This window comes from Lemur catta, chromosome 2 (genome assembly GCF_020740605.2).
Source record: "Lemur catta isolate mLemCat1 chromosome 2, mLemCat1.pri, whole genome shotgun sequence".
Taxonomy (NCBI): Eukaryota; Metazoa; Chordata; class Mammalia; order Primates; family Lemuridae; genus Lemur; species Lemur catta.
The window spans coordinates 48073607-48098720 of NC_059129.1; the positions used below are offsets into that span (position 1 = coordinate 48073607).

General features: G+C 38.9%; 1 protein-coding gene across 1 annotated transcript in view; it reads left to right on the plus strand.

Moving 5' to 3' along the window:
• The window catches only part of DNAH8 (dynein axonemal heavy chain 8), a 286065-nt gene that overhangs the window by 110055 nt on the left and 150896 nt on the right, over window positions 1-25114 (plus strand). Inside the window, 11 exon segments of the mRNA XM_045542103.1 lie at window positions 2798-2951; window positions 4379-4542; window positions 6080-6182; window positions 7232-7336; window positions 7700-7861; window positions 11501-11725; window positions 14458-14630; window positions 15956-16134; window positions 21468-21655; window positions 24339-24425; window positions 24519-24626. Of these exon segments, the coding sequence (XP_045398059.1) occupies window positions 2798-2951; window positions 4379-4542; window positions 6080-6182; window positions 7232-7336; window positions 7700-7861; window positions 11501-11725; window positions 14458-14630; window positions 15956-16134; window positions 21468-21655; window positions 24339-24425; window positions 24519-24626 (1648 nt within the window).

Here is a 25114-nt window from a genome sequence, read left to right on the forward strand (position 1 = left end):
CTTTGTTCCTCTGACTTGTCATCATTGCCCTCCTTGGCTAACCCATTCAAACATCCACCCAATGGCCCAGGGAAAGCCTGCTGGCCACCACATGAAAGGGCTTGGCACTGAGCGACTTGCAATTTTTATGGTGGAAAGTGGCTGGGACCAGTGTGGCCTGAATGAGGCAGTCTGTTCATCATGGCTCTACTAGACAAACTCGAAGGTGCCATGATCTTGAGTGCAGCTTCAGGAACTTTCAATGGGATTCAGTCAGATTAAGTATTGTCAGGTCTTTGATATGGGCATTAGCAACCTCTCTTCCACTAGCTGACTGTGCAGTAGTTTGCAACTATACTTTGCCCTAAAATATGTAACAAATATCTAATATCCTTTCTCCTGGCTGGGAGTGCTGGTTAGTGAGTGGCATTCTGCATGAGCTCTGGCCCTGGGGAAGTCTTGTATTTGGATAATGTGCTAATCTATCATGCTCCTAGTCTGGGGAGTTCTGAGTTGAATTTATTGAGGTCAAGATCCTAGAGTGCATCCTCTGCTTTCAGGGAATCTGAATTTTCCTGGCAAAGGTGACTGCAGGATGTTCAGTGTTTCCTAGACTTTATGGGATACTACTTCCCCATGGTTCACTGCAAATTTTGCCATCCTGACTTCCTGATGATGACCTCTCAAAGAAGAAAGGGCTATAAATTCACCTGAGCAGTGTCTGCAGCCAAGGAATTCAGGATTTGAAGGTTTTCTTAAATTCGTACTTACTTGGACATAACCTGATTAGTATAATACCTATTTATGGTATTAATAAACTCAATGTTGAGGCCCTGCTACAAAGAGAATAAGGATATCTAAGAAGATTACCTTGATGTGATTTCAGATGGAAGCTGTGTGTCTCCGTGGGTGAGACTTGACTGTAGACATTGCCTGGATTGTGACACTTCCTTGGTGGGTCCCTGATTCTGTGGGACTTCATGGGCCTTCCTATCAGTCATGGTGGTTTTGACCACACAGAGTTGTGCAGTGCAGGTACCTGGCCAAAGGAGAGAAACTGGTTTTGCTAGATTTTGTTTCAGCTCTCCCTTTTTCATGTTGGGAAGTTATATACCATCAAAGATGACTTTTTAAATTTTCTGTGCAGGACCATCTTTGGCCCTAAATATCTAGGTCCTTCATCTTTCTGAAATGCCTGCCCATGCCACCTTGGTCTCTTAATACATGGCTTAATTTTGAAGGTGTTTTTGGCATATTGGCTGCCTTTCAGCTCCAGACCAATGGCCAGAGGAACAGTATAAATTGGGTGTTGGGGAAAATGCCTCTTACTGCCTGAACAACTGGATTACCTACCTCGTTGGGGCAATTTTTGTACAAGTCCATTTATAATTCCATGTATAACATAGTCTTCCAGAGAAGTTATGGGCTGTACTCAGGCATCAGACTATGCCCAGAAAAACCTCATTAAACGTGTGAACAGGCCGGGCACGGTGGCTCACGCCTGTAATCCTAGCACTCTGGGAGGCCGAGGCGGGTGGATTGTTTGAGCTCAGCAGTTCGAGACCAGCCTGAGCAAGAGCGAGACCGTCTCTACTAAAAATAGAAAGAAATTATATGGACAGCTAAAAACATATATATAAAAAATTAGCTGGGCATGGTGGCTCATGCCTGTAGTCCCAGCTACTCGGGAGGCTGAGGCAGGAGGATTGCTTGAGCCCAGGAGTTTGAGGATGCTGTGAGCTAGGCTGACGCCACGGCACTCTAGCCTGGGCCACAGAGTGAGACTCTGCCTCAAAAAAAAAAAAAAAAAAAAAAAAAACCCAAAATGGGTGAACATCTTCAAGTCACTCTGTCCTGGATCAAGAAAAGTTTGAAGCCCCTAGTCAACAAATGCTATTCACCAGGAAATGCCACTGTACCACACCAAAACTACTCGCCATTGCCACCGAAGTCGTCAGCTTCTTGCTCTAACTGTAGGTAGTTGTGGTCTTTACCCAGTAGCTTCCCATCACTTCCTCCATGGCGTCTGTTCTGTTTCTTGCCTTCCTTTGTTGTGCTCAGCTTTCTGGACCCCTTGTGTTCTCATAGACACTTCAGCCAGCCCTGATGATGAGAAAACAGGAGCCGTGCTATCTTGGGGTGTCTGTCCTGGGTCTCCAGCACTGCACAATCCTAGTTGCAGTGCCAGGGCCTGGTGGAATTTCCTGTCTGTGGGTGGGTAGTGCACAGAAGACCTCAAACTTGACTCTGACCTTGTGGTAATCTTTCTCCAGGTGAACCTGGTGATAGCTAACCCTCTCCTGATCTTTTGGGCTCTTATTTGTCTTGTCCCTTTAGAGATGATCTCTTGTTGGATGAAGCCTTCGAGACCATTCGTGAAAGGGAAATCCCTGGGTAATGGTCTCTTTCCCTAAATTCAGTTGTTCCACGAACCAGTAACAAACAGTGTCTTACGTGTTACTCTCATAGCCCCCACTTGGATTTGGTTCACAGAAGTCTTGGGAAACCATCTTAGTCCTTGTTTTCCCTTTACTCATAAAGCACAATTCCTTTACTGGGCCTTTGTGCCCTAAAACTCAGCCTATTTTTCTATTCTATGACTGACACATGGGAATAATAAGTGAAACCACTATAATTACATGAATTTTATTCATAAAAAGCAAAAACTTTACTAGCTATATGATATCTACTAGGGACTGCCCTTTTAAGATAAAACGTTCATTCGCAAAGGAATGTTTCTCCTGTAATTTACTTTGTTAGAACATACTGTTTTTTAAACCTTCCTTGAAACATAATGTTTTCCATTCTTACTTTTTAGATATAATGCTCCATTTAAAAAAAATATACAGAATTGGGTATATAAGTTGTCCACGTCCTCAGATATAATTGAAGAGTGGCTAATAGTGCAGAATCTTTGGGTTTATCTTGAAGCTGTCTTTGTGGGTGGAGATATCGCCAAACAGCTGCCTCAGGTAAATACAGCTTTTGTAATTACTAATAAAATAATTTGGTGTGTGTTGTGTATGCATCTCTGTAAAAGTCTTCACAAAGATCTATGGCCAAGGCTTGACTATGCCGGGGGTTAGCAAACTATTAATATATCCCACTCGCCTGTTTTTTTGTAAATAAAGTTTTATTGGAACACAGACTCATTCACTCATTTATGTGTTGTCTGTGGCTGCTTTAGCACAACATCAGCAGAGCTGAGTATTTGTAACAGAGACCATATGGCCAACAGAGTCTAAAATCTTAACTATCTGACCCTTTACAGAAAAAGTTTTAAATAAAAGTGCTGACCTCTGATTTACATTCGCAGAAAGAAGCAACTCACACAGTTTCAAACAGTAAATAATCTTGAGGTTATTTAAGGATGTGAGGTACATTCAAAGGCAGTGCTATTAAATTATACTAATTCAGCTCTTCCAAGAGTGAAGCTTATAATATTCATTTGAGAGTAGTATTAAAATTAATCTGTATTTTATAAGCACAGATGAACTATTAGTAAGTCTACTACTAGCAGCTCAGAAACATGCTGTGGGGAAAGAAAACTTAGCCTTAGAAGACTATAACAAAACATTCAGAACAGACCTTTTAGGGCCTTGTAAATAAATGCCAATAACTAACGAATAGGTTTAGTCTATGAAGGTAACTTTTCTCTTATAAAATTAGTCCAGCTCTTCCTAAATTTCTATATCTACAAACAGGATCTATATATATTAAAAATAAAGAATAGAAATATTTTTAAAATGGCTGATTTCCCTTAGTAACACATTTTTAAAACATTAAAGTGTGTTGGTTTTGTTTTTTAGTCAGAAAGTTGCATTTTTAAAAGAGGCAAGATTATGCCAATTTCTAGAGGCATTTTTGCAATCGAGTGCAAAGTTTAATATCATCCATAGTAAATGGAAAATTTTCATTTGCAAAAAATGTAAATGAAGCTTTGTTTTGTGTTTTTACTGATTTTCTTTCTTTCTTTTTTTTTTCCTGGGGTACTATTGGGCTGTAATTATTCCAAGAATCCTGAGATCAAATTATTTTCATGCCTCTTCAGTTTGCTCATCAAACCAAAACACCTGGGGTGCTGAAACACTAGATTTGAACTTTAAGTTGATAGCTCCGCAAATTAATCATGTGTTACTTTCAAAACTGTATTAAATGCAAGGAAACAAATAAGCAGTAAACCCCTTTGTGGTAAAGCTGTATTTTAATAAGCAGTTTTATAGCTTTGGATTTTTGTTGTTCAGAATTAATTCAGATGAAAAAACATGGTCTGTTTAAATTATGCAGCCTGAGACTAATAGAGGCTGGTTTGAAGAACTACAGGAAATTCCAAAGTGAAGATTTTCCTTTTCTCAATTATCCAGATGCTAACCTTTGCTGACTATGGATTTGCTTTCAGGAAGCAAAGCGTTTTCAGAACATTGACAAGTCGTGGATAAAAATAATGCAGCGGGCTCACGAGAACCCCAATGTGATCAATTGCTGTGTTGGAGATGAAACCATGGGCCAACTTCTACCTCATTTACACGAACAGCTGGAAGTATGTCAGAAGTCACTTACGGGGTGAGAGTTCAATTTTTAAATCACTCATGATTTTTTTTTTTCTTTTGTGATGATGTTTTATCCCACACAAGTTACTGTTACTGACTGTGTTTCTGGTTTGGCAGTGATGATTGCAGTGGGGATAGGAATTTAGAATTTCACATAACTTCTAATTTTTCTGTAAGACTGTGGGGTGGGTAAGTTAAGGCATAGTTTTAGTTTCCTAGGGCTGCCATGACAAATTCCCACAAACTGAATAGCTGTAAAGCAGCAGAAATTCATTCTCTCTTAGTTCTGGAGGCAAGAAGTCTGAAATCGAGCTGTCAGCTCCCTCTGAAGGCACTAAGGGAGAAACAATCTTCTCTGACTCTTCCAGCTGCTGGCGGCTCTACGAATTCCTCGGCTGCGGCTGCATCACTCCAGTCTCTGTCTCTGTCTTCACCTGGCCTTCTCCTCTTCCTCCTGTGTGTCTGTTATGATGACACCTGTCGCTGGATTTAAGGCTGATTGGGATAATCTAAAGTGATCTCTTCTCAAGAGCCTTCCTTGACTTTGTTACATCTGCAAAGACCCTTTTTCCAAATAAGGTCACATTCACAGATTCCAGGGAATAGGACGTGGACATATCTTTTTAGGGGTTACCATTCAACTGCTATAGGCGTGGAGTAGAAATGTGCTCTAAGACTGTGGTTCCCAACCCCGGGACTGTGGTCTGATACTGCTCCGTGGCCTGTTAGGAAGCAGGCCACGCGTCACCACCTGAGCTCTGCACCCCACCCACGACACCCCATTCCCCTACCTCTGGTCCATGGAAAAATTGTCTTCCATGAAACCAGTCCCTGGTGCCAAAAAGGTTGGGGAACCACTGCTCTAAGAGAACAATTAACCAGACAAATTCACCGTTAATTTTCTTAAAAGGCAGTTCATGCTCAATTTCTATTTGAAATAAGGTGATGATATGTCTTGGTTGGTTCGAGTTTATGCGTCTGTCCTGGCTTAATGTTGTTAGTTCTCCCCTGCTTTCACTCTCAAAATGTCCTGATTTAGAGATTAATCATGTGTTCACCCTGGGTTTAAGCCACAAGGTTCTCAATAATCTTTAAAAGGTCACAAGAAGAAAGCTGGGTGTGGTGGTTTGTGTCATGTAATTTCAGTGACTCAGAGGCTGAGACGGGAGGATTGCTTGAGGTCAGGAGTTCGAGACCAATCTGAGCAACGTAGTGAGAAATAAAATAAAATATGTAAAAAAAATTTTTTAAAAATATTAGCTGGGCATAGTGACAGTGACATGCACCTATAGCCCTAGCTACTTGGGTGGCTGAGGTGGGAGGATCACCTGAGTCTAGGAGTTGGAGGCTGCAGTGAGCTATGACCATGCCGCTGTACTCCAGCCTGGGTGACAGAGGGCTCCTGATGAGAAAAGAGAAGACAACACATTATGGGGCAGCCTTGCTTTGCTATTATCTTAGCAAAGATGTCAGTGATTTTGTCTTGGCAAAAAAATATTCACAATTCAGGAAAAAATCACTTGGTAACATGCTATTGACTTTATTTGAAGGTATTTGGAGAAGAAGCGATTATTATTTCCGAGATTTTTCTTTGTATCTGATCCAGTTCTCCTGGAAATTCTTGGACAAGCCAGTGACTCCCACACCATACAGGTATAATCTAAGTATCTGTGACCTCAATTGCTTTTTACACAGCATATATAACTAAGAATAAACGTGAAGTTAACATCTTAAAAGCCCAGTAAGAAAGAAAACTATCAAAAATCATGTTGATTATAGAATGTCCTGTTTTCTGAGTATTTGGAGCTATCAACCTGACACAATCCAGCGGTGCTGGTGAGCAAGGATCACTCATTGTGCCACTTACTAGCTGTGTGACCTTGGCAAGCTTCCTAATTTTCCTATGCCTCAGTTTCCCCATCAGTCAAATTGGGATATTAATGGTTCCCACCTCATAGGATTGTCGTGAGGATTACATGAGCTAATGCATAATAAAGTATCTAGCACACAGGATGTGTTCGTTAACTGTAACTCACCATTATGGGTATTTTACTCTGAATATTCTTAGACAAAATAGGGGTTGTGGTTTGGATTTATTTGTCCTTTTTTCCTTCCAGAATGCTTCTCAAATGCTTTTCGCCATTTCCAAGAGCAATACTTCCAAGAGGAAGAGAAAAACTGTAGAGAACTGGGCATGGGAGGCACTGAAGCACCCACCCCAGGGCCATTTCTGGTTTGGGGATCTGGGAATGGCTAATATTATCTTCCTTGTTGGTTTCCGGGGAGGTGTGGGGATGAGAAAAGAGAGGAGGGAAAGATGCTGTGAAAGGTGGAGATAGAGCCAGGAGAGAGGGCAGGATGGAGCTGTATCTGGGAGGGAGGAGGACTGGGGTAGGTTGGTCCAGTCTCTCTCTGGAGGAAGAAGACAGTCGCTAGTTCAATCTCCATAGTATTAGGGGGGCATTTGCAGGACTTGGAGAAAACATATGTAGGGCTGTATTTTAAAAAATGGGCCTCCAACTCAGTCAAGGATCAAACCAGAGTCTGTATTTTTGATTTTTCTTTTCTTTTCTTTTTGACAATGAAGTAAATTCTCAACCTTTTTAACAGCTAAAAAATATTAAGGCTTTTAAAAACATCCCAATGGCTTTTGTGTTGGGCCTTGCGTGAGATGTTTTTGCTCTGTCTTGTGCTCCTGACAGCCCCATCTCCCTGCAGTATCTGACAACATCAATGAGGTGACATTCCATGCAAAAGACTATGATCGGATCCTGGCCGTCATATCAAGAGAAGGAGAAAAAATTGTTGTAAGTTGGCTTGGTTCACATTTCGTTATTAGGATTTCTGTAAAACCTTTGGTTGAGAGAATGCAATTCGATTACAGGGAAAAAAAAAGGAGAGAAGGGGGTTATATAGCCCTGGCTTTGTTACAAACCAGTTTGGATAAATCATTTAACATCTCTGAGACTCATTTTGTCCTCTATACCATGAAAATTTTATAGTAGGTAATCTCTATAGTTCCTTCCAGCTATAGTATTAGATGATTTTACCCATGTTTTAAATATTTTGTATAAAATATGTAACTGCTTTGCATTGAGGTACTATGCTTTATTGAGTATGTGACATTTGTAAAATTACCAAGTTATTATCAATTTGTAATTTCTTTTTAGTTGGATAGTTCTGTTATGGCCAAAGGTCCTGTAGAGATTTGGCTTCTGGACTTGCTAAAAATGCAGATGTCATCGTTACATAATATAATTAGATCTGCATTCTATCAGATCAGTGATTCAGGATTTCAACTGTTACCTTTCCTCAAGAACTTTCCAGCACAGGTGAGAATACACATTGTTTAAATAATGGTTAAAAGAAATGGAAATAAGTGTGGGGAGGATACTCGGGAAGTGGCCAGCTTGATGGTGTGGAGGCTGTCATGGCTTTGAACTAAGTAGAGAAGCCTCTACCCACCCTCAACTAACCTTAGCTCACAACCACTTGTGAACCTACACCATTCTAGGCCAACCCATCCAATCCCCCAGAAGGGGATATGCAGCTATATTCCTATCATTAAGGATACACACTGAGACTAAAACCTCTTGTGGGAAATTTCATTTTATAGATATATATATTTGTATATAGATATTCTATGACTTATGATAGTGTTACGTCCTGATAAACCCATTATAAGTTGAAAATATCATAAATTGAAAATGCATTTAATACATCTCATGTAACTGAACATCATAGCTTTGCTGAGCCTACCTTAAATGTGCTCAGAACAGTTACATTAGCCTACAGTTGGGCAAAATCATCTAAAATAAAGCCTACTTTATAATAAATTATTGAATATCTCATAATTTATTGAATACTGTACTAAAAGTGAAAACAGAATGATTGTATGGGTACTCGACGTATGCTTTCTAGATTGGCATAATCTTTTAAAGGAGGTTTTCTCACGCAACTAACTTTCTAAAAAGAGAAGATCTCAAAGAGCCTGAGGCTGGAGCAAGTGCCAATGGGTTCACGAAATTTTCATTCGAGATAAATGAAAAGTGATGATATGTAGTCTGGGGCAGAGATAGCATGGGATAGAAGGCAAAAGATATACACGGAAAGTATAGACAGTTTTTGTCCAAACTATATTTCTTCTCCAAGCACCTCTCCCAACCTGAACTCCTAATCCTGAATTAGTGCACATACAGTGGAGACAGCTGAAATGACATGGAATTATTTATCTGAACTACACAAGTACAATACAGAATCAACTTTTATTGGAGAGAATATTTTAATACAGTGATTTTTTTTATATTGTGTAATATCCTTGGCAAATTTTAAAATTCTCATTACCATGATTACCTTTGTGATAAAGCTTTATGAAATACTTTATTTGGTAAATTGAGACAATAGCTCCTTAAACCAGATCAGCATATTTTCCCTGTCCCAGGAAAGCCCGACCCTGCATATTCTGAAGGAGAGGCTCAGTCTAATTTAGACTGAAGATTTAGCATTACGTGGAGAGTTGAGAGCAAGTTCACAACAGTGGTGAAACTGAGTAAGATACAGTAGGAAGGTTGACCAGCTTTCAGGATTTTCTGTAGTATATATATTCATTATTTTTAAAGCAGTTTTTCCAAATAACTGAAATTTGCCCAATATTAAGTTAATCTAAAGTCATTTAAAAATTCACCTCTGCTTTCTTATAAAATATGTTTTAAAGATTGTAAATGCAGCAGATCCTTGCTGCAAAAGTTTGGAAATTTTTTGAAAAATATAAAAGCAGAAATAAAAATGTCTCATATTTCTACCACCTGGAAATGAGGACTGTTAACATTTTAGTGTCTTTCTTTCTAGTCTGTCTTTCTTTTTCTTCCTTTCTTTTCTTTCCTTTTGCCATATTCTTTCTTTCTTTCCTTTTAAAATTGACATATAATAATTGTATATATTTCTAGGATACATAGTAATGTCTCGATGTGTATGTATAGTGATCAGATCAGGGTAATTAGCATATCTATCATCTCAAACATTCATCATTTCTTTGTGTTGGGAACATTCAATAGCCTCCTTCTAGCTATTTGAAACTATATATTATTGTTAATGATAGTCATCCTACAGTGGTATAGAACACTAGAACTTACTCCTCCTATCTAGCTGTAATTTTTATCCTTTAACAAGACTCTCCCTGTTCCCCCTTCCCCCTCCCATTCCCAGCCTCTGGTATCCTCTGTTTCATGCTTTACTTCTATGAGATCAACTATTTTAGCTTCCACGTATGAGTGAGAACATGTGGTGCCTCCCAGTATTTTTTACTGTGCTTCTTGTAGTCATGAAATAACACTGATGAGAATGAGCACTCTTTTTTTTTTTTTTTAAATGAAACAGTCTCCAGTTTTCACCATTAAGTCTCCTGCCTTCTTAGCCTGAGTATAAAGGCATAATTTCAACTGTTTTTGGTGACTCAGGATAATCATTTTAAAGAGGTGCTTTTGGATATACACCATGGTGCAGTGGTCTTTCAGGGTCTGTTTAAGTCAAACAGCCGGAAACTGCTGAGGTTTTGTATTTTTTCTCCTTGCCTTCCCTACGTGGGGCCATCTTCTGCCGCCATCAGGGCCAGAATCTCCTTGCACCAGCTGCTTTCACTAGGTGCCATTGCTTACTTCAGCCAGGTGCTTTCATTTATCTTTACCTGTGGAGCCCAGGATTGGCCACTGCTCTAGCGGGTAAGGTGTCAGAGTCGCTGATGAGGCAGGGATAGGGAACAGGTGTTATTCTTGCTTTTCCTGCTGTTGAGCCCCTGCCGGGCGGCGTCCACATATGGCCCGTGCTGCTCCCATCCTCCCTCAAATGTGTGAGTCTTTTTTTTGGTCCAAATGAGCTTGGATCTGTTGCTTGACCCCGGGGATGAACAAGAGCTCCCCAAGGGACAACTGTTTCAGTGAGGGGGTGAGGGTGGGGCATGTTTAGGCCACTTTTATACTTTTATTATGTTTTCAGGGGCAGAAATTATAGGCCTAAGGTGACATCCTCCCACAATTGCTTTATGCCTTCATCAGGATACAGAAGATACAAACTTCTCTTCTCACTTTCTGTCTCTCTCTTCTATGGGCAACTTAAAGATGGAAAAGTAGACATAGATAAAGTGTGGATTACAGAGAGAGTGAGCAGTCAGGAAAGGAGATAGGCAGCATATGTTTTTAGAAGAGCAGAAAGAGCTACGGAAAACCTGCGCAAGGAAAAATACACAATAAAGAGTTCCTTAATCTCACTTGCTTCTCTTGAGAAAGAACAATCATTGCATGAAGGTATCTGGTATCTTCAGGCCTTCCATAGAAAAATTCCCTAATCATCTTCTATAACACACATATAGTTCAATAAATGGTAGCTATGATTTAAATTATTATTTGTCTATTACATCAACATAATTAAGGCCGGGCGTGGTGGCTCACGCCTGTAATCCTAGCACTCTGGGAGGCCAAGGCGGGAGGATCACTCGAGGTCAGGAGTTCGAGACCAGCCTGAGCAAGAGCGAGACCCCGTCTCTACTAAAAATAGAAACAAATTATCTGGCCAACTAAAAATATATATAGAAAAAAATTAGCTGGGCATGGTGGCGCATGCCTGTAGTCCCAGCTACTCTGGAGCCTGAGGCAGTAGGATCACTTGAGCCCAGGAGTTTGAGGTTGCTGTGAGCTAGGCTGACGCCACGGCACTCACTGTAGCCCGGGCAACAGAGCGAGACTCTGTCTCAAAAAACAGAAACAAAAACAAAAACAAAAAAAAAAACATAATTAAATATTAATAGTTAAAAGTTTAAATGTTGTTACCCCCCTTAGGAGTGGAGAAATGCATGTCTCTTTTTTAGTTTAAAATGATGAAGACCTTGTTCACCTCATGTGAATAAGTAACCACCAAACTTTACTGCAGATGTACTTTGAATATTGGCAAATTTAAATATTTTTCTGCTGGATTTGCAGGTTGGACTTCTGGGAATTCAGATGTTGTGGACACACGATTCAGAAGAGGCTTTGAATAATGCAAAAGATGACAGGAAAATCATGCACGTGACCAATCAGAAATTTTTGGATATTCTAAATACTCTTATTAGTCAGACAACACATGACCTAACCAAGTTTGACAGAGTGAAGTTTGAAACTCTAATTACCATCCATGTACATCAGAGAGATATTTTTGATGACTTGGTAAAGTATTTTTCTTAAAGTAATTTGGTGTATTAATGAATAATGAATAGTTAAAGATTACATATATTGCCCAACTTATATGAACTTCCTATCTACTTGGTACTTTTTCATGACTGTTTCCATCTGTACCATGTGTATCAATATCTATATTGGGTGGGTTAAACAACCATGTATGTATATTCATTTGGCACTCTGAAAGTCTGGAATCAACTGATGTTACGTGGATCAACTAATTGTTCCATAAAACCAAATAACCAGGGATGTGATACAATTTAGGTGGGATAGGTAGTGAATTGTGATGGGCAGATTTGGAAAGAGGCCTGGGTTGAGCAGAATTAAGCTTTGAGAACTCTCATGCTGTTTGTCCATTGGACAGTGTGCCATAGGGCATCAGGGGCTTGATTTGGGCAAGGTTCTGTAGGGTGGGAGTGAGAGGGGTGGTATTTGAATTCCCTTTGGAAATAGGACTCTAATCAGTGGCTTTGAGCCAGGCCAAATTCTCCTAAAGCAAGGATTCTTTATTATGGGGTAGGAGCCCCAGGTAGTTTTGATATACCAACATCTGACAGTCTTTGTCTTTAACTACTATTGCTTTATTCTACTTGGTTTGATACATCTTAAAGGGACCTCTTTCCTTCATCAGAGATATATAATTCATGCAAGTTGGGCCCTATTTTAGAGACTATGATCAGATTGTTTCAAACTTTTATCAAAAGTTCCGATCAGATAAGTTATATTTATTGAAGATTACTTGAAGGACATGCAGTCAGTCCATCAATTCCCCTGTAATCTAGATCCTCGCTTCTAAAAGCATTATCTGCTATCCAGTTGCATTGATACCTCCTGGGAGTTTATTAGGAGAGTAGAATCTCCCGTCTCCCTACCCCCACCCCAGACCTACTGAATCAGAATCTGCATTTTAATAAGATTCCCAGGTGATTGATACGTGTCTTAAAGTTTGAGAAAAACTGCTTTAGGATTTATCGCTGGACCAGGCTAGTCATCAGAAAGCTGCATATTAAGACATTGTTTTGGCCTTCTGCAGAATTGCTTTTACTAATTGCACTTGCTATTATACCTTGACTTTCACTGAAGTCTGCTTCAAGAAACACTAGTATGAAATTCAATATTGTTTTTGCTACAGGCATACTATTGAGGATGTTATCTAAACATCTCTTACTGTCCCCTAAAGCTGAAGTTCCATGGAAGAAAGTTCTTTTAAAATTAAGTGCTGAGCCAAGATTTACTTTCCAAACAGAATGGATTTAAAAAAAAAAAAACCTGTACACGATGGAAACTATGAAACTGTTTTCTTTTGGTTTTAATCACCATTGAACTCGTGGTCAGTTTGCATCCCACCTAAAATGAGATCTCATGGCCAGCATATATGCATTTTATTTTTCCATGTATAATGCTTAGAACAGCCTGATATACAGTAAGAACTCAATAAATATATTAGCTATTCTTCTTCTCTTCCTCCTCTTCCACCTCTTCCTTCCCATACTAACAGATTATTGAAAGCAGCTAGCTGTTGCATCTCCTTGGCTGTGGGCTGTGTGCTAGAGTGTAGATTCTCTGGGGGTATGGCTGGACTATGTTGCCTGAAAGTAGCTCTTTAAAGGTGATGAGTACTAACAGTGCCTTAGGTGGGAAGCCAGAATCCTTAACTGGAGGTGGAAGCAAGGCCATAAGCAATGTAATAAACAACAATAAGAAAAAGCAAGACTGTAAATAGCAAGGTGTATGGAGACCTGGTCGGACAGAGACCTGAATATTGTATGGTTGCCACAGGTCTATTTTTTAGTGTTAGCTGAAAGATCTCGAAGTGGGCCTGCTGGGTTGAAGACCAGTGAAGGGGACCATTTGCCACTTTCCTATGTTGATTCCCTGTGGAGGCATCCCTGGGGTTTCTCCAAGTTTACCAGTGGAAAGTCATGAAGCAACTCAGAATGTGGGTGTTGTGGGATAGAGTTCCTAAAAGTTCTTACCTGGCTTTATCTCCTCTAGTGGACCAGGTACGAGAGCTTGCATCCATGGCAGTGGGAGCCCAGTACCTCTTGCCCCATGACCAGGCAGGTTGGTGGCTATGGTGCTGATGTAGGAAGACACATGGGCACCTGTAACCATGCACTTCCCTACCAATCCATTCCTTCAGTGGCTTCCAATTGCCATGAGGACAAGTCTCAAACCCTTCCCATGGCCTTATGAAGCCTCAACTCTCATTCTTTCTCTAGATCCCTGGATGCCCCACCTGTACTGAATTGAACATGCCAACCAAATCTTCTGGGCCTTTGCCTATAGCACTTCCTCCTCCCACATCTTCATTACACTTTTTGTTTTATTTCCTAGGCTAATTCCTATTATTTATCCAGGTTTTAGTTTAGATGTTTTTTTTCTCTGAGTGCTCCTCTCAAACTCCCTGGACTAGGTTAGGTTCTTCTGCTACATATATTCAGGAGCCCTAAATTTTATTAGTAGTGTTTTTCATACTTTGTTGCAATTACATATTTCACTGTTTGTCTTTTGCCCTTTTCTGCAAGCTCCAGAAGGCTGGAACTGTGTCTGTCTTTGTGCACTCAGCACAGTGTCAAGCACAAGAAGGCACTCCATAAACACTGGTTAAATGAAGGAGAATCAATTCATGAATGAGTGAACAAAAATGCCATTATGCTTGTGTTTTTTTACGCTGTCGCAATTCAGTATGTAACTTTTTTGTATTTCATGTTTTTAAGGTAAAAATGCACATCAAATCGGTTACCGATTTTGAATGGCTAAAACAAAGTAGATTTTATTTTAAGGAAGATTTGGATCAAACTGTAGTGTCTATTACAGATGTTGATTTTGTTTACCAAAATGAATTTCTGGGATGCACTGATCGTCTTGTTATCACTCCATTAACAGATAGGTAGGAGACCCAGTTTTTGTTATTCCATTTTGCAATTTAAAAATGTGCTTAAAATTGTTTTAAAATTGCATTTGAAATATTAACAAAAGCACATTGCTGTTGTGTCCGGTATATGCTAGCTTGTTAAAGTCAGTCTAACAATGAAATAACTGTAGCTACTACTGAAACATACATGCACCTTAAACTTTTATGAAGTAGAAAGAGATTAAAGAATAAAAGCAAGCTTGAATGTTGACTATAAGTAATTTAATAATGAATTTTAGATTGTGAGACAAAAAAAGAATTCCTAGAACCATAAAAGAAGTTGTTAAAATTGCAAAGGAAAGTACCTTGGAGATCATCTGCTTTAGCCTTTGGTTTTTCCAATGTGGAAATTGATACCTAAAGTGAAGCTTGTTGGCCAAGCCTGAATAATTAGCCCATGGCAGATCCCCTCATAGCTCTTTCCAGTATGTCACTAGGCAAGAACTGGGTCTTTTTCATCTTTGTATGTCTCACAACACCCAGTTCAATATGCTGTGCATAGAAGACACTTGATAAATGTTTGTAGAATTGACTTAAATTGGGTTATGTAACATTTAGTTCTGCTGTTACTCTAAGTAGGGCTGCCTCGTCTTGGCTTATCCAGCCTCTCCTTTTATATGCCCAGTGCCATTGAACCACGCATTTGTCAGTGTGTTTTCTCTTCCATTGGTGTTTACATAGTAAACTTCATGTCTCATGAAGCTGTACTGAGATCTTTCCTACATTTTACTTAGATCCAACAACTATAATACAACAGAATCTGGATCATGGATACAAGTAAATCTATTATATTATTCTTTATATTTCTCTAAATGAGTGAAACAGCACATAGTTAAATGATTTATTTGCAATGGTGTGCTGGAGCTGGCTTGTATTGATCTGTGAGAGCCAACTATGTGCATTTTGTCCCAATTTTGTGATGTCACATTGATAGCTTGTCATTGGCCATGGTGGAAGTATGTATACCACAGAAACTGATGAACATGAAAATCAGGTTAGAGAGCCAGTTGTTAAGCACCAGCCAGCACAGCACTGTTTATTTGGTTCCCCTACAGACCACAATGGGAGGACAGCCTGAAGGTTTTAAGTCAGGGTGGAGTGATGTAGAAGTTTGTGCCAAAAAATCTTTATACTGCTTGTAATGAATATTAAGTACCTCAGGCTTGTTTAGTTGCCTCTTTTGTGTGGGCTACTCAAACTCTAAAATAAACAGGCCCATTCCAGTCACACTGGGCTTTTGCTTGTGCTGTACCATATGGGTTACCCGTATTCACAGTGCTTCATCTGATTAACACTTGCAGATGCTATATCACCTTAGCGCAGGCGTTGGGAATGAACATGGGAGGTGCTCCAGCAGGACCTGCAGGCACTGGCAAAACAGAAACCACAAAAGACATGGGACGGTGTTTGGGAAAATATGTGGTCGTGTTCAACTGCTCAGATCAAATGGATTTCAGAGGCCTAGGGAGGATTTTCAAAGGCAAGTGTCAAACAATATTAAGTTATTTTTGCTGAATTTATTTTTATTTCCCTTTACATTGTTTTCTGATAGAAATCTAAAGTGACATTATCCCACATACTCAACATTAGTATAGGTTGATCCATGTGATATTGACATTTTTCTGGGTTAACAATGGCCAGATATTATAAATTTCCCATAGTTCAGTGCTATTGCTGGTGATATCCTCTATGCATTGACTGTGTATTGGATTATGAAAATGGAATCAATTTATAACTGCTGAAGGGGAGGAGATAAGATCAAGATAGCATTGGTGACACATGTGACTTCTTTTCCTGTATTAAATCTTACTGAAATGAAGGATTTTTAAAAAGCATAGCAACACTGGAAAAATAAGGGAGGTGGCCATGAGCAGATGGGAAATGTTGAGAAAATCCTGAAAGATAGGGAGGAGGTGATTCTAGATGGACAGAGGACACCTGAGCCTCAGAGCTCAGTCCTTGGTGGTCTTCTTTTTTCTATCTACGTGCATTCTCTTGATGACCTCACGCAGACCCAAGCTTTAATACCATCTCTGTGACGACTCCCAAATTCATATCTCTAGCTCAGACTTCTCCTTGAAACTCTGGATGCATATGGACAATTGTCAACTGGGCATCTCCACTTAAATGTCTGGTAGGTCCAAATTCACTGTATCCAAAACCAAACTCTGGATCTCCCTCCCCAGCTATCTCCATCTCACTAAAATAGTCACTCCATTCTTCCAGGTGCTCAGACAAAAAACCAAACCAAAACCAAACGAACGAACCAAAAAACCCCAAAATCAAGAAACAACTTTGACCTATCCTTCCTCCTCTTTTTCTATCATACTCAGATCTAATCTGTCAGCAAACACTATTGATTCTACCTTCAAAACACACCCAGTATCTGACCACGTCTTATCATCCCCACTGCTGTCATCTTGATTCAAGCCACCATCATCTCTCACCTGGACCATTCACTTAGCTTCCTAATTGGTGTCCGTCTGTCTGGATCCTCCATTCTAGTTGCAGAACAGCAGCACCGTGATCCTTCTACATGTAAATCAGATCATGACAGTCTTCTGAGGAAAGCTATCTCGTGGCTTCACTCAGAGTAAAAGCCAAAATCCTTACAGTGATCCTGTATTGTCTTATGTGATCATCCCTGCTCCTTCCCACATCCTTACTCTATTGCCCTGACCTGTTGACTCCTAATGCTCTCCCTGCCTTTCTCTGCCAGAGCTGCATTGACCTGCCTGAGGTTGCCTGCTGTTTCTTAGGTTCTTCCTCCAGGCAGCCATCCACATAGCTCCCCTGATAAAGGACGTTCACAGAAAACAGCATACTGCTTAAAATTTCTCTTTGATATGGAGTAGGAGACAAGTATTTTCATTATCATTATTTCTGTTTATCATTGCATTGTAATCCTAGCCAGTGCAGTAAGGAACAACAACAAAAACACAAAGATTGGAAAGAAATAAATACAAAGTTTTTGTTGTTTACAAATGAAATGATAGACTGTAAAGAAAATTCAAAAAATCTATAGAAAAATAGAATTTAACAAGTTTACTAGAATATAAAATCAATATACAAAATCAGTTTTACTTCTATAAACTACAAGGAATAGTTAGAAAATTAAAATTTTAGAAAGATACCATTTAGAACATAATTAAGAGAGTGTGGTATTGGGGCAGGGATAAATAGACCAGCAGAATATAATAGAGAATGCAGAAGCTGGCCAAGAACACTTGACATGTGACAAAGGTGACAAATCAGTGATGAAGAGATGGGCTTTGTAATAAATGGTTCTGGAACAATAGATGATTAATATTTAGCAAGATAAATCAGATCCCTACCTCACATTATACACAAAAAACCATTCTAGGGGATTAAATGCCTAAAATGTGTAAGGCAAAACTGTATAGTTTTTTAGAAGGTAGTACAATAAAATAGCTCTGTTTTTAGAGTAGACAGGGTTTTGTAATACAAAAGTCACAAACCATAAAGAAAAGATTGATACATTTACCTACCCTAAGCTAAAAACATTTATCAATGAATACCCAAAAGAGAGTGAACAGTCATATCAGAAATTTAGAAAAGGCATTAGCAACAAATATTACCTACAAAGAGTTAGTATCCCAAATATATGAATACTGCCTATGAATCAATAACAAAAAGATAACCCAATAGGAAAACAAGAAAAAGCCATTTCACAAATGAAGCAAACCACATGACCAGCAATCAACAAAATGCATATTATAAGAAGATTCCATTTTATACTCATCAGATTAACAGAATTTTAAGTGTTATATTTTTGATCATTGGCAGGGTTGGAGCAAGAGAAACACTCATCCACTGCTGGTAGGAGTATAAAAACCTTTTTTGGAAACCACTTGACATTACTTTGGAAAGCATGCATGTGTGTTTTCAGCTTTCCCACCCTTTGGTATATATTCAGATAAACTGCCTTATGCATGGGGGATGTGTGAGAATGTTCACAGCAGCATTGCTTGTAACAGCCAACAGCTGGAAACAACCCTGAGTATCCTCTGTGGTGGTCTGGATACATAGCTTGTGAACATAATAATTTGTATAGTATATGTAAAGGAAAGAAAAAATACGTGTATCAAATTCTATTTAATAATGCTGTAGAGTGGTAAAAATGAGAAACTACAAGATGCATTAACATAGAGCAGTCTCATAAATATAGAGTGAAGGAAGCAAGTATCACAAAAATACATAAAGTATCATTAAATTTATTTGAAATTCAAAAATAGGTAAAACTAGAAATAAATTATTTAGGTATGTATACATAGTAAAAAAAAAAGAAGAGCAAGAAAATGATTGTGGCAAAGTTCAGCTTAGCTGCTCCTCCCTCTAGGAGGGAGGAGGGAGCAAGGAGGACGTGGTTGGGGAGGAATACACTGAAGATTCTCTGTATCAAACATCATAAGTTCACTCATCCAGCCCTTCCTTTAAACGGGATGTGAGAATGTCTCTGCAGTACATACCATGAGACTGTACATCCAGCTCTTACTTTTATTTGCCTGGATGTTGCAATTATTTATATATAAAATTATATAGCCATTATGTGATTATGATTCCATTTAAGAAGGTAGAAAAAATATAAGCTACAGACTGGGGGAAGATATTTTAACACAGCTGACAAAAAATTAATATCCAATATTTTGAAAAGATTCTTTTCAAATCATTAAGAAACACAAAATAAAATAATAATGAGATATCATTCTCACTCCTGCCAGATTGGCAAAAGTGGGCAAGTCTAAAACCACTGTTGGCAAGGATGTGCAAAAACTGTAACTCTTAGTACTTCTGTGTGTGTGAACTGGTAGAACTGCTTCAGAGAACAGGTGGCTACAGGTGGTGAGCGTGAAGATATGCACACTCTTTGACCCAGAGTCTCCACTCCTCACACATATTGCAGGAAGACATGAGCAAGACTGCTGCATTGTTATTGCAAATTGTTAGGAACAACCTAAATATTCATTGAGGGTAGGATGAATTTTTAAACTGGTATGTTTATACAATGCGATACTATTCAATATAGTTTGAGCTACATGTATCAGCATGGATAAGTCTCAGAAAAATAATATTGAGCAAAAAATATCAAATTGCAGAAGGACATGTGTAGTATTTTATATAGATAGACACCTATAAATTTTAACAAGCAAAGTAAATAGTGTTTGTGAGTGCCCGCATAAGAGCAATAGTTTAAAACCATGCATGGAAACCATTAACATAAAATTCAGGATAGAAGTTACCTCTGGAGGAGAAGGAGGGAGTATAGATCCCAGAGAGGGACATCCAGGAACTTGAACTGTCATTCTAATATTCTATTCTTTAGAATGAAATTGAAAGCAATATGTTAAGATTTGGTTAAGTGGGTACATGTTTGTTCATTATATTGCTCTTTATGGTTGCCTGTATGTTGAAACATTTCTGAACCCCAGGAACCATTTTTTAATTAAGCACAAGGGTTCTTCTATGGATCACTCCTGACCTGAGAGTTGGGGATGGTGGACAGAGGCAGAATGGAGCACAAGGTGGCCTTGGAATGCCAGAGTTACAGCAGAAGGCACAGGAAAAAAAAGGAAGTGGCCGTCTCCAACATTTTTACTCTATATAGAAGCTGTAACACGGCTCTCTGAAGTGGGAGTCTGGACAAAGATTGACCCCAGTTGGAGGCTGGTGCCAGAGAGGAAGGGCAAGGAAGTGGGTCAGACTGCAAGCCCTGTGCCCAGACAGAAGTCTCCTGCCCATCCCACCCCTTCCTCCACATCACCAGAGGCGGGCATGCAGGCTGCAGACAGGAATTTGCATTTGGGATGAGGAAATACACCCTGCAAAACCATTATGCAGAGTTAACAAAGCCTCATAAAATATTTGAAGGATGTAGGGAGGCACCCAAAACAGTAAAGAGATCTACTGACCATTAAATTAACAGAAGAAACAGAAAAAAAAACATATAAAATTAATAGCTACGGAGATTCAAGAATACCACATTCAACCAATTAAAGAAAAACAGGCTATTATGAGAAAATAACAATTGGAGTTCTTGGAAATTGAAAATGTAAATTTAAAAAAAAAAGCCCCTCTTGAGTTGGAATATTTAGCCAAGAGAATACATTGCAAAAAGACAAAGAGATGGAAAGTTTGACAGAAAAACGTAAGAGACATAGGGATATATGAATATATATGTGTATATATATACATGTGTATAATGGCAGTTCCCAAAGAAGAGAGAAGGACTGAGGGTGGGGGCAAGCCTTTCGTATAGCTGAAGGCAATGAAGGTGTTTTCATCCTTAGAAATTAAACAGGAGCAATGTTCACAATATCCAGGTCTTTCTTTCTGCTGGGTTCTGTAAGAAATAAAAATCCCTTTGGCCATTCTCTGTCTCACCCTGCATCCTGACATTTCTATCTCATTGCAATAAAAAGGGAACAGAGAGAGCTGGCCCAGATGAGGCATTCCTTATTTTGTCCGTTTCCCCAAACACTATGGCTCCGTCCACCCCCATCCCCACTGAAGGTGGCATTTTCAGACTGGACCAAATTTTGTCACCCTTCAGCATCCCTGGGTACCTATACTTTTATTTTGGCAGTGTGCTATTTTCATGGTTTTGGTGGTGATATACAAATAATTAAACCTTTCTTTATCACTAGAATTAAATATGTCTTTATAAACAGCCAGATAGAGTTTACATAAATTGTTTCAATATATAATTGTTTGGGAGCACTTTGGAGAAGTGAATGCTATCAGGAAGGTATGGTACAGAGTAAAACTTTACAAATTAACTGTTTTTCATGCCAGGTCTTGCACAGTCAGGTTCCTGGGGCTGTTTTGATGAGTTTAACAGAATTGAATTGCCTGTGCTGTCAGTGGCGGCGCAACAAATTTATATTGTTTTGACAGCAAGAAAAGAGAGAAAAAAACAGTTCATTTTTTCTGATGGTGATTGTGTTGATTTAAATCCAGAATTTGGAATCTTCTTAACAATGGTGAGAACACAGGCTTGAAATGCAATTCAATTATTTTAATTGTTACAGACTTAAAGTAAGCATATATTAGTGGGTAAATGATTGACTATCCAGAAGTCATGAGCCATTCTCTCTTATTGTATGATTTTTTTATGTTCTCTCTGTCCCTCCCTCCCTCCAATGTATGATTTTTTTGAGTAGCAAATATAGCTCAGACAGAAGATAAAATTATAATATGTTAATGATAATAATCGCTATTGTTTATTGAGCACTTAGTATGTGTAAGGTAGGGGCTAAATGTTTTACGTACTGTATCGAACGGCATACCTCGTGCTATCGTGCAGTAACACAATCCCCAAATCTGAATTGCTTAAAATCACAAAGATTTATTTCTCCCTCATGCCGCATGTCCACCGTGGGTTAACTGGGGTAGGGGCAGGGAGGCCGGGCTGCTTTACATGTCATTACTCTGGTACTCGGGCTGACAAGGTAACTACCGTCTGTCTCAGTCATTTCTGGATGCTGTAGCAGAAGGAAAATAGAACATGAAGAATCATGCTCTGGTTCTTAGAGTTTCTTCCCAGAAGTGACACAAGTAACAAGTCATTGGCCAAAGCAAGTGTCATGGCCACACCTAACTTCAAGAGCGTGGGGAAGTATGGTCCTGTCAGGTAGCTGGAAGGAGGAAGAACCTGAACTATTTGGTTGGTAACACTAATGATTCTCACATGTTCATTATGTCATCTTATGGCTGTGATAGCCTATGAGGCGGATACTCTATAGCTGAGCTACCTGAGGCTCAGGGAGACTTAAAAGCTTGCTCAAGTCATACAACCAGTAAGGGAAAGAGATTATTGTCTCTCTAACATCAAGACCTGACTGCTTAACCTCTATGCTTGTTTTTATCTCTGACACTGACTAAAAGGGAATGACTTAAAATTCCAAAATAATTTAACAAGCTCCTATACCAAAGAACTGCCACAAATTCAGTTACTGTATGATTGAGGGCAGAGCTCTGAGATTCTGTATTGTAAAGACACAAAATCAAAGGCATGAATAAACAGGAGTTTCTATGAATTAGGGAAATGAAGTTCATGTTGAACCAGTTTTAACGTTTTGATGTATTATTTATACAGTTAAATCTTCAAGTTGCAAAATAACACAAAGTACTCTGAGTTTCAAATGTCCCAGTGGACAAAGATAAATTATAGGAAGCAAAATCAGAAGTGTTTCTGATAAACTTTATTGTAAGCAAACATCCATTAAAGCAGTGAGGGGAAAATAATAATACTAATAATCCAAAAGTGATTGGTTATAACTCAGGAAATGGGATGAAGAAATTTAATCAGCATGAAGCCATGGCCTAGAAGATTTTTTTTTTGAGACAGAGTCTTGCTGTGTTGCCCAGGCTAGAGTGAGTGCTGTGGCGTCAGCCTAGCTCACAGCAACTTCAAACTCCTGGGCTTAAGCGATCCTACTGCCTCAGCCTCCCCAGTAGCTGGGACTACAGGCATGCACCACCATGCCCGGCCAATTTGGCCTAGAAGAATTTAAAAGAAGTTTAACATTCTCCCTGGATTAAGGATAATATTGGAAATAGCAACTAGATATTGCACTAAGCTGTGAATAACTGAGACACAAAAGAACCACAGCTTAACATATAAAGGTTTATTCTCTTAAGATCATCCTCTGGTTCCACTCCATCACGCATTCCATCTTCAGGGTCACCTTGTGACCCAGGATGCTACAGAAAGCTTCTCTATTTTGGTGCATCCTGTTGATTGAATCAACTTCCTTCAAAGAAATGTCAAAGGATATTTCATACAATGTGTCCCTTTTCATCACATTGAGTAGAATTTAATCATAGCAGCTGCAAGGCAGGCTGGGAAATGTAGTTTTTAATGTGGAGGTGATGTGCCCAGCTTGCAGCTTGGGTTCTGTGGCTAAGGCAGGAGTATTGAGAGGCAACCAGCAGTCTTTGTTTCCAGCACCTACTAAAGGATCTGGCCTATTAACAGTGCCCAGTAAATGTTCATGGCACTGAAGGTTTCTCAGTGAACTTGCCTAAAATAACTGACCCTTGTTTGCCTTGCTTGTCTTTGAACTTCCAACCTTTCCTTTGGGACTTTTGGGTCAGACCTATCGTAGGAGGCCTTAGTTTCCTTTCCACCTCTACTTTTTTCCTTTTCAATATTTTTTGTGTCATTTGCTTCTTTATTTCCCTTCACCATGGGTTTTTGTCATCCAAAGAACTCTATAACTATGACTGCAAAGAATAATTGAAGAGATGAAATAAAAAACACCTCAGTAGGCTGATCAGTATAAAATCCTGAGGTTTTTTTTTCCTTTTTCAATCAATAACATATCTTAGACCATAATTATCTAGGTATTTATCCTGTTTTCTCTTCTATTCTCTCATTTTCTTTTCTATTTTTTAAGCCAGTAGACACACAGATGCTTAATTTTTGCTACACAAAAATTGTGTATGTGACTTTATTGCTATAATGAAAGTGGAAAGTATAAAAGGGAATGATGTGAACATTAATGAATATGGATGGTCCAATACACATTTTTGAGAAAACAAGGACATTTTATGAATCTAATATTTTTTAATACCACCTGAACTGATGGTTTGAAATCTATTTGTATTGAGGAAATGAAGATTATATCAACAATTAAAAGTTAAATATATTTTAATTTGTAGAACCCTGGATATGCTGGGCGCCAGGAACTACCAGAAAACTTAAAAATCCTGTTTAGAACTGTTGCTATGATGGTTCCTGACAGACAGGTATGCACCAGGATTTAAAAGCATAATATAATTTACATTCTTTACTGCTTTTCACTAAAGTTCTTGAAAAAATTTCACTATATTAATTTTCAGATCATTATGAGAGTTAAACTTGCAAGCTGTGGTTTTCTTGAAAATGTTATCTTGGCTCAAAAATTTTATGTTCTTTACAAACTCTGTGAAGAGCAACTTACTAAACAGGTAAGTTTATATATTCATTTTTACCCTAGCTATAGAATTTGGTTTTTTGCTTTGCAATTTTACCTTGATAAACGCTATTCAGTGAGTTAAGGAAAAAAATCTCAGTGACTCTTTTCTAAAATGTATTTATAAGTAATTTGACCTCTTGGTGTTATGTATTTTTAAAACCTTTTGATTCTGAAATAACTGTAGATTCACAGGAAGTTGCAAAGAAATATACAAGGTTGGTGTATAACTTTCACGTTGCCTCCGCCAATGTTGACATCTAATAACCGTAGTACAATGACTAAACCAGAAAATTGACACTGGAACAATCCACAGAGTTCATTAATGTTTTACCACTTATACATGCACACGTGTATGTGTGTGTGTAGTTCTGTGGAATTATGGGACATGTGTAGATTCATGCAATCCCCACTGCAGTCAAGATACAGAACTGTTTCATCACTGCAGGTTTCCCTCATGCCACCCTTTATAGCCACACCCAC